At 54.1% G+C, this 10,494-nt stretch overlaps 1 protein-coding gene across 1 annotated transcript; it reads right to left on the bottom strand.

Moving 5' to 3' along the window:
- Positions 1-1,192: 1,192 nt before the first annotated feature.
- On the bottom strand, positions 1,193-6,632 carry LOC124233760 (mRNA decay activator protein ZFP36L1). Its single transcript, XM_046650943.1, has 2 exons — positions 6,425-6,632; positions 1,193-3,992 (listed from the first exon to the last, which is right to left on the bottom strand). Exons 1-2 carry the CDS (start codon positions 6,479-6,481, stop codon positions 3,033-3,035), a joined length of 1,017 nt encoding a protein of 338 aa, XP_046506899.1. The 5' UTR covers positions 6,482-6,632; the 3' UTR covers positions 1,193-3,032.
- Between the last annotated feature and the right edge of the window lie 3,862 nt (positions 6,633-10,494).

The following is a 10,494-nucleotide window of genomic DNA, read 5'->3' as shown; positions in this document are numbered from 1 at the left end:
ACACACAGTCACACACTTTCTCTCCCTCTCTCATTCCCTTCTAAGAGGCAAGAGGCCTAGGTTCACTCCAGTCCCTGGAGGGGCTGCTTCTCCCCTTCCTCCACCAGCCCCTGCCCTCCAAGAGGTAACAGTCCCTTTTTCTCCCTCTCGCCCCTGTCCCGCAGCAGGCGCCTGCTGGCCAGGGTACATAGGTGGGTCTTCCCAGCCTCAAGGATGATCCTGACCCAGGCAATGTCTGTTGCAGGCTTGCCTGCCTTTAGGAGAGGCCCTGGAGTCACGGTGGAAATTCAGTTTACCCCCGAAAAAACTTACTGAGTGCAAGGAACCAAAGGCAGCCAAGCCTCAAGCAGCAATACCCACCCCTGCCTCCCCAAAAAGAAAGGATCCCAAGAACCAGACGGGGTTTTCAGAAGGGTCCAAATTCTCTCTGGCAGGTGAAACATCCTCTTGTAAGTGGTCATCCAGCCTTGGTCATCTAGCCAAGGGGACCACACCCTTCCCAAGGTAACAATCTGCCTATTTGGGCATTGGAGGTTAATGAAGACTCACGCGGTGGGAACTACCGACGACTTCCTGTTACACTGGCCATTTTAATACCCATTTCCCCTTAAGAGCCCCCCCCGGAAAACAGAAGCACATGTTGGATCCAGGTGAAACCAGCCCCACTCCCAGTGCCCTGGTCTACACCCCTCACTTCCTGGGGGCTCCTCTCCAAGCCTGCAATGATTAAGTAAGATACCCACCCCAGACAGGTGCTGAGAGATTTTCCTGTGGGAAAAACGAGCCTGGAAGCACCCAAATGCGAGGACTCGGCCCAACCTTGGCTCACTGGAGTGCCATATGCTATGTTCCCCCTCCACCATATGGGCACCCCAAACACCACCAAAGGAATTAAGACCACAGGCTGGGCAGAGAAGACTGGAAGCCCCTGTGTCTAAGTTGGGGGAGGCTGGCCCCTTGTCAACAACCAACACACTGGGCAGATAATGCAGAAAGTTACAGGCTCCTTTGCAAGCAATCTCCATCCCCTCCCCTCTAAGCTCAGCAGACTTCCTGCATCCACAAAGGGAGCCTGCCATTGGTCCAGCAGGAAGGATGCGAAGAAACCCACCAATGCTGGCCTCCTCCCCAGGACCTGCATCGTAGTCAAGGGACAAACCTACAGGCAAAGTAAAACTAGCTGCACTATCAGTGTTTTTTGAAAAAACGGGGTTTATTGATTTTTAAACTGCAAATAGTCGTTACAAAAAGTTTTTTTTTCTTTTAAATAAATTCACACAAAGAAAGAGAAATAGAAAGCAACGGTAGTGACCAGCAAGAGGAATAATAATTACATTCATCTTAATGTGTGTGTGTGCCAGTTCTGTTTGCATTAACGTTGGAAAACTCCAAACCTGGAATCCAAAACCTCAAATCTGCGATCGGAATGTCTTGAGATGGGCACGTGGAAGTCAAAGGGTTTCTTTTGTTTGTTTGTTTCCCTTTTAGAAGCTATACATAAAAAGTTGTTTTCCTTCTGTACTGTCACAGAACTTTTACATACATTCTCAGTCCTAGTTGTGAAAGGCCTAAAGAGAAAGAAACTCAATTTGCAGTCCAACACAAAGGGGAGAAATTTCTAAAATAAATAATCCAACAGTTTTTTGCATTTTTTTAAATTAATTTTTCATTTTTTTAAAATAAAATAACCAAAAAAAGTGTAAAGTTACAAAAAATGTCGTTGAAGAATAATATATTAAAACTGTGGAAAAAAAGGAAAAAGACACGTCACAAAATTTTAAGATTAATATGAAGATCATAATTTAACATAAAAGAATATATTCTATGGATTTGTCATCCCGATAAATATGAACAAAATTAACAAAAAAAAGCATAGTTTGGCAATAAATACGTTTTGATAAGTTAAATAAGCTTTTTTATATTGATGTGCAGTGACAAGCAAAATTTTTGCTCTCCAATTTCTGAAAGTTATATGAAGTTTTAAAACCCAGGGAAAAAAGCATGGCGTGAGTGCTCTAAGGATAGACCTACGGTATTCTAGAGCAAAACCATTAAAGCTACTTCTACGGGAAATCGTTTTACAGATACTGTATGTATGTGGAATGAATACCATTAACTGCTCACCCCTTACATGTTTTTTTTAGCTTTTCTCTCATTTTTTTGTTGTTGTTTTTTCTTTTTTAAGATGTCACATATGAACTGGGGAACTTTAGCACCAAAATCAAGTCTCTCATAGTCCATCTAGCTTCCCCTTCCTCCCCACTTAAAAAAAAAAAAAAAGAAAAAAAAGTTAAATCATAAAGTCCCACTATGTCACAATCTTCGTCCACTTTTTGTCTTCCTCCTGCAGACCTATGCGAACCCAGGCCAGGTTAGTCAACAGAAGTTCGGGTCGGGAAGAAAAAGGTTTTGAATGTCAAGATAGGCTTCCCCAAAAACCCAAGTCTGGCAACAACTCTCCCAGGGGGTTGGGGGGGGCACTGGGGAGGGGAGGAGGGCGTGTGTGGGAGGCTGGACAAGGGAAGGTGCAGTTGTGTGGCCAGCGGAGGGAGCTGCTGGTTCTGGGTCCCCTCCCCCTCCCCATGGGCAGAGGCTCCGGGAGGCCCACGGGTGCCCTCTGGCGCTGAAGAGGTAATGTAGTCACAGTGACAAAGTTAGATTACAAGGCACTAAGTTGCTTCTGTAAACTGTTACTGCTTTTTCTTTTGTGATTTGGCACTTATGGTTTAAGCCAGAAAAAAAAGGCATCTACTGACAAATATGGGACTTGTCTGTTATGCATGGTAAGTGGGCTATAAAATCGAGGGGAGAGGGTTTCAAGCCAGAGGAAGCTACTGACAAATTGACTTGTCCTTATGTTAGGGAGGGTTAAAAGGGGAGGGGGGGGCATTCCAAGGTTCTGGGGGAATGGGGTTGAGCTTAACCTTGTTAATGTAGGGGTTGTTGGGAATCGGGTGGGTGAGGAAGGAAGGGGAGGGGGTGTGGGTGCTGGGTGGGGGTGGAGTAGGCAGGGGCTCCCTCCCTACCCTGCTTTAGTCATCTGAGATGGAAAGTCTGCTGAAAATGGGCAGGCGTCTTGAGTTGTCCAAGGTGGGGGAGTCTGAGCCACTGTGGCTGCTGCTGGAGCTGCTCAGATAGCCCTCCTGGTCCGAGAGCGAATCCTGAGGGCTGGGGGGAGAGTCAAACATGTGGGGGGACTCGGACATGGGCCGGAAGAGGAAGGTGGTCGGGGAGCCACCCCCGGGCAGCGCCATGCTAGGGGCAAAGAGGCTCGCCAGCTCCTGGCTGGAGAAGGCAAAGGGGTTATTGGTGCCATCAGGCAGGGTGGGAGAGCCCAGGAGGTCATCTGCACTCAGGATGGGGGGAGGGGTGATGGACGTGGGGCTGTCCAGCAGCCCTGTGGCAGCAGCGGTGGCAGCGGCACTGGGAAACCCAGCAAAGCTAAAGCTATGCTGGAGGCGGGGACGGTCAGTGGAGAGGTCCCGAGCCCCGGCCAGGGCGCGGCGCTCCTCGGCGTTGTGGATGAAGTGGCAGCGGGGCCCGTAGGGGCAGAAGCCGATGGTGTGGAAGGTGCGGCACAGCTCCGTCTTGTACTTGGGGTGGCGGGTCAGGCTTCGGAGCTCGTGGATGCCGTGCGCAAACTGGCACTTGTCCCCGTACTTACAGGCACCATTCTCCTCAAAGGGGCGGCACAGCTCGGTCTTGTAGCGGCTGGAGTTGACCTGGCCGCTCCCGGGCTGCTTCTGGGTGGGCAGCAGCCGCTCGCCCCCTTCTGAGAAAGAGCGGTCTCGGAAGCGGCTGTCCCGAGAGCTCAGAGCTGGGGCCGGCTCACCCTTGAGGCTGCTGAGGAGCTGGTTCTGGTGGAACTTGGAGCTAGGCAGGGTGACTGAGTGCCTCCGGGGGAAGCCCCCACCGGCAGGGGTGCCCACCGCCTTCCTGTCCAGCAGGCAGCCCCCTGCACTGGGAGTACTGTAGTTGAGCATCTTGTTACCCTGGAGGGAAGAGAGGGAAGAGAGCGAAGGGTTAGTGAGGAAGGGCATCCACCAGGCCCAAAAGGGTACCCACTAAGGGAAGCCCCCTCCACAATCAGAAATGCCCACCTCTCTCAAAGGAACCATCTCCAGCTCTGCCCTGGCAAGCCCCCCGCTTTCTCCCATAGACCAGCCACCTGGGTTTACTTTGGCCCCATGCATAAGAAACCACAAAATCCTGGCCTATGAGAGAATTGTTGGACGCATGCACCCTACTCCATGCTGACCCCTGGAATGCACCCCCACGTCCTGTCCCCAGAGCTATCACTTCTATCCATAGAAATCCAACTTGTTCTAACCTCCCAAATAGATTCCTCAGCTCAAAATGTCTCACACAACTCCGATTTCTGTAGATTCCCCCTCCCCCTAACAAAAACAAGTAAACCTCAGGAAACTGTGAACTTGGTCCCCTTTTAATCAGTCCCTGCTTAACTGACCTCCGCTTCATGACCGGGCCTCCTAACGCTCTCCACTTCCTCCCTTCAGAAGTGTTCCCTTCCTTTAGCAACAGGTTTCCACACTGCCTCTGCTTTATCTTGCTGGGGAGAGGGAGGAGCAGGAGGAAAAATCCCTAGTCTGGGGGGTGTAGGGTGAGGCACAGTGGGGAGAGGGATGCGATTCCTGAAAATAAAACTCATTTCTCCATGCTCCCGGAAGGGATGCCTTCCACAGTGATCTTCCCCACCATTCGCTGCCCACCCCACCCCCCTCCACTGGGAAGATGCCTTTGCAATTAGTCTTCTGGCTGCAAGAGCAAGCTTGGATAAGAGCCCCAGTGTTTAATCTTTAACGCAAAGCTGCAGGTGGGAAAAAAAAGGAAAGCAACAAATCCCCCCCCCCCCCCCCCCCCCCGCCAGTCGACAGAGGATTTAGGGGAGGGGGGCAGAGCCACTACAAGCAAGTTTCTCTGTTCCAATAGGACTCCGGTCACCTGCCCAAAGTATACCCAAGATTTTGGAAAGAGTGCGATGGAGGGACCTAGGAGTTGGCCCCCAGCACATGTGGGTGTCATTGTGAAAATTCTAAAGTTGGTCCCTTAGGATCAGCTGCAGGGGATCGGGAATCTGTAACAGCAACCACCCCACGGAGCGGATTACAGGAACCAAGTTGAGAGCCGGTTCCCAACAATGAGGTTCATTTTAAAAAGTCCTGCGGGGGGAGGGGGCGAGAGAAAGAGAACCAGATCAAAGAGCGGGAGAGCCGGGAAGAGAAGGGAAAAGTGCGGAAGAGCTCAGGCAGCCGCCAGGGCAACTGGAGTTTGGGAAAGCGCAGGGAGGGCAGAAAGCTTCAAACTTTTTTTGATGTTGCTCTTTAGCTCCACGGCGTCCCTGCACCCCAACCCTGCAGCCCTGGGGCCCTGGCAGCTGCGCCGACTGGAGAAGCAAGCTGGGAAAAGAGAGCAACATGACCCGACGTGTTTAAAAGAAGGCAGAACACTTTAGCAATTAACAGTAGCCCAGCAGCTTCCCTCTTTCAAATTGGGGAGGGGGGGGAAAAATCTAACACTTATAGGCTTTTGCTAGGTACACTTAAACCGCACTCCTGGAACATTCAGGCTTTAAAACTTGCTTTTTTTCCACCCTGGCTGGCAAGCTACAGGGCTTAAGGAGGCTCCCATTGAATCCTTTCCTCGTGGAGACCCTTGAGCTCAGGACGGCATTTTGTCGTCGTGTCCCTCCCACCCCCTCCAAATCGATGAGCCGGGGTCCACCAGAAAACGCGTCAACCCGAGTCCCACTTTCAACCCAAAGTTTGCAGCACGATCGCCTATTAGGAGGAAGCCTGGCTGAGCTGGGACAAGCTGAAGCTCCACTGAAAACTTGTTTTGCAACATCCTTTTGAATCACAACTCTCGACCTTTTTCTCGCAGAGTCCCAGCCCCTCCAAAACAGACGGAGAAACTCCCAGCAAAACGTCGCCCCAAGACTCACTTCCCCGAGGGACCCTCCCTCCAGACCCCACAGACCGGCAAGGTGGCTGGAGAGCCTCGAACCCCTCCCGGAGGCGGCAAGACCCAGAGCGCGCACAGGGAAAACCAAGCAGACCAACGAAACCCGGCTCAAACAGCAAGTCACGGACGGAAGAATCACGAAAAACTGCCACATTCCTGCCCACTGCCCGTGTCCCCCGGGCAGCACCGCCACGCAAACTTCGTCCCCCAGAACTCCGATCTCCAGATTCCCACGTAATCCTCGCCAGGAACTGGAAACTCAAAGGGTGGGGAGGAAAGGGCCAAATTCCTTCAAACTGGAGGGGAAAACGGGGCGGAAAAGAGATCTCGCCTCTCCTCCTCTTCCTCCTGCTTTCCAAGACCTAAATTTTTGGGGGTTCTTTTCGAAGGCAAGAGAGAAAAGAAAAAGACTTTGAAAAGCAAACGCTGTGCTCGACTTTACCTTGCATAAAACTTCGCTCAAGTCGAAGATGGTGGCAGACACGAGGGTGGTGGTCATCCTGGGCGCTCGCGCGGGGCAGGGACGAAGACCTGGTGTGTCGCGAAGGTCCCGGTGCGGGGAAGGCGCAGCCTCCGGCTCTCCGGTCAGGAGTCCCACACGCCTGCTCCCGGCGCCCCTCGCCTTTCTGACTCTCCCGGGCTGCGGCGCGCGAAGCCCAATTTATAAAGTTTCAGATTTGGTGGGCCGGGGGAGGAGGAGCTTTAAACTTATTTAAATGAGGAAGCGAAGGAAAAAAAAGTTGATTGACACTGAAGTTGAATCAGCCATGCGGTCAAACTCGGGGAAAAAAAAAGAAACTTTCAAAAGGAAGGAGGGGGAGGGGAGACGAGGAAAGGAGGCGATGAAAAAAAAACCCTACTGCGAGCCGCGCTCAACTTTTTTTTCTTAAAGAGGAAAAGTTTCGACTCCGGTCTCTTCGCTACCCCGCGCTGGAGGCGCCCTTCTCTGGGGCCTCGCGGGGCGCAAAGGGGGAGGGGTGCGCCCCCCCCTTTGTCAGCCTGCGAGCGCGGCTCTGTGACATCACTCATTCCACCGTCTTCGGGGTTCTTGTTGTCTTGTTGTTGTTTTTTGTGGGGCAGGAAGGCGGGCTCGACTTTCTCTTTTTGCAAGCGGGAGCAGAAGCCCGTCCTTAGCGCCCAGGCTGCGGTTTCCATCTTGAGATCTCCCCTGAAACTTCTCCAAGGGGCCGCACAACTTACTCTTTTCCCGAGTTCTCTTCCGCACTCGGCTCCCCTCGGCAAACCCGGCAGGGAGAGGGCGTTGGAAACTTGGGACGCACAAAACGTTCATGTCTAGGCTTTGACGTTTTTTTCAGAGGGGAGACGGTGGGGAGGGAACCAGGGAGACTTTTTTCCCCCCAGGAGGACCCGGCCTGGCGGGGGCGAGCGCAGCACGACTTAGCGCGCCGCACGCGTCTATACTCGCGCTCGCTTTGCAGCCGGCACTCTCCGAGTGTGGCTGGGAGGGGAGGACGTCGCGAAAAAGACCACCGCCCCGCGGACTGTTTGTTTTTACAGGCCTGGGAGTGGTATTTATTTCACGCATCCCATCTTTAAACTTTTTTATAAAGAAACCCCGAATCCTCATGAATGCCCCTTCCTGCCCTCATCCGAAAAAAAAAAAACACCCAGCAACGCACAACTTTCCACGCGCGCTCTGAACTATGGGCCGCGCCGAAACTCCCCCCTACCCCCCCCCCCAACGACACACACACACATCCCTAAATGCTTGAACAATGAAAAAAAGTTACTTCGGTAAGAATGAAGGTAAAGAGATGGGGGAGGCGACACTTTTAACTTACTGTTGCTTCTCCTCCGCCCCCACGGGAACGGAACATATGGCTTGTCGCACTGCGCTGTTTTGGCGGGATGGGGGGAGGGGGCATGGGATCCTCGACACCGAAAGGGCCGCAATTGATTATTAATCCTTTAAAAACCGTAAAATACATACATTTATTTACTGTTAAGTTTGGATGCCTCTCCACCCACCCAAATAAAAAGTTGTTAACGTGTCCCCCACCGGGCCCCCCAGCCTTCCCCCGGGTGCTGGGGCGAAGACGAGGCGGAAATCGTGGGGCTGCGTTTCTTTCCTATTTCCCCGCGTGCCCGGCCGCCTCCTCGGCCCTCGCACGTTTCTTCCCAGCACTCGAGGCCGCGGGGTCTGTTATGAAACCCTGTGCCCCGAGTGGCTAAGAGCCGGTTCCATTGCGATGTAATTAGGTCACCCCATTATGAGCACGTTTCTTTGGAAAGGACGGGGCGGGCGAGCCGAGCGCCGGAGTCGGGCTCTGACCGCACCACCCCCCCCCCCCCCACCCCCCCCCCACCCACCCACACATTTTTACTGCATTTCTTATTTATTCATCAAACTCCGAGGAAACCCAGGGACGCCTTCCAAATCACAACTGTTTTAGGAACCTGTTGTTTTTCGTCCTTGCGAAACACACTTTTGCTGCAGCCACGAACCTACGTGATCCTCAACCCGGTCTGCTTTTATTTGTCCCCTCTGACTTAAATTGATGGCCCTTATTTTTTACCCAGCGGCTGCCCCTTGCCTTTTCTTCTTCTGTTTTCCTGCCGCCTGTTGCTTCCCTCCCCCTGCTCCCATTTTTCAGCTTTTCTTGAAATCTGGCAAGCGCCAGAAAGGGAAATAACTTCCATCCACCATAATTTAAATCATTCAAATGTAGGTTTCTTTCTTAAAGGGATGTTTGCTCCCTCCTTTCCCCCAGCTCCAAGAGGGGAGTGGGCGGTTTCGTGCAGTTTCTTGGTGATGAGGTAATGAGTTCCAGATTTCAGGACAGAGTAGGGTGCGCATTAAAACCACAAGGTTAGTCTGCGTCCCGATGTGAAGCTATTTCGGTTTTTGATTCCGCCACCCCAAAAAAAGGGCCGGTTGGTCTTTAACTCGGGCGGGTTCGGGAAGCTCTGCTGGCGGGACGGGGGAGGGGTGGAGAAGCGGGGGTGGAGAAGCCAGGGGGAAGGGGACCCGGAGCGGGCGGGCCGTCTTCCCAGCCCGGAGCCCGGCCAGGCCCGCACCCGTGGTCCCCCCTCTCCGAGTGGCGCCTCTTCCCCGCCCCCCCCACCCCCCCTCCCCCGGCTGCGGGACCGCCCAAAAGCACCATCACGCGGTCTCGGCGCCCTAGGCTGGCTAAAAAGTCTCTTTTTTCCAAAGAGAACGCCGATTCCTCGAATTTCCTTCACTTTTCCAACTCCCGGAGGGCGCTCCCCTCCCCCGCTCCCGGGGGCGCGGGCTCCGCGGGGCGCGGCCAGCCTGGCCCGCTCGCTCCGGAGTTGTTTACCGGCCCCGCCAACCGACCGGGTTTGTTCCAGCTCCCAGAGCCTGTCTCTATAATTAAACTCTTTTTTTAATTGTGGGGTTGAAACGTCATTTCGGGGACTTTCCAAGGGTGAGGGAGCCGAGGGGAGGGAGCGAGCCGCCTTAACTCTTCGCTGACCCGGCTTGCGCGCCGCGGTGGGCCAGGAGCAGCATCCAGCCAGGCAAGGAGGGATGGGGATCTGGGGGCCGGAGCCGGCCTGACCCCCCCCCCTCCCCGGGACGTGCTCAGCAGGTGCCCCATGGTGGCGGGAACGGCCGCGAGCCGCGACCCGGGCAGGAAGCCCGACGGGAGGCGTGCACGGCCCTCCCCCGGCTCCTCCGCTCGGCAGTCAACCCTCCGGTTCCTCCCCGCGCCAGGCCAGAGTGGCCGCCCCTTCACCTGCACTGCCGCTTCCGACCGGGAGGCGATGGGCCAGGTGCTCCGTTCCAGGCCTGACTTCTGGGCCCTCCCCACTCGCTTGGAGCCGGTCCCCTGGTGAGGAGTGGCTAGCCAGGTATTTTTGGCTTGGGGGTGTTAGGTTTTGTGAAAGGGAGAAAGTGAAAGTCCTCGCAATTAGGGAAGCGTGACGGATATATTCATCGGCCAGTCTGGATCCTGGGCCCACCTCGCGGCAGGTGAGAGTGTGGGGCGCCAGACTGCTGACCCGTAGACGGCCGCGCCTCGTCACCACCGCCATCCAAGGCACCCCTTCCCCAGAAGCCCCTCCTGGCCCTGGTGGCAGCACAGGACCTGCCGTCGCTGAGCCCTGCAGTGCTGCACTTCCTCCCCGGCTTCAGGTCATTTGTAAAATCCCCCAAACTCTTAGGAGTGGGCCCCACCCTTCCCCCAACCTAGGCTCCCTGAGACCCTGGGACCACCGCAACGTCCCTGGATTAGAGAGAGGGAGGGAGTTACCTGGTTTAGCTTCACCTGTAGTGCTTGTGGAATGCAGATTCGTCAGCTTGGACCCAGACTCAGTGAATCAGATGCTCTCGGCTGGGGTCAGGAATCCAAATTTTTAGGAAATTTCCTGCTAGTGACTCAAACACTAGAGTTTGAGAATCAGTGGCCCAGGGCTTTGAAGTTGGGCTGTTCTGGATCCAAATCTTGGCTCTGCCATTTTCCAGCTGTGTGACTTTTCAAGACACTGACTGAAGCCCCAGTTTCCTCATCTCTAACATAGGGATGTTAC

Source organism: Equus quagga, unplaced genomic scaffold, assembly GCF_021613505.1.
Source record: "Equus quagga isolate Etosha38 unplaced genomic scaffold, UCLA_HA_Equagga_1.0 220_RagTag, whole genome shotgun sequence".
Lineage (NCBI taxonomy): Eukaryota > Metazoa > Chordata > Mammalia > Perissodactyla > Equidae > Equus > Equus quagga.
This window is presented reverse-complemented; position numbering and strand designations above follow the sequence as displayed.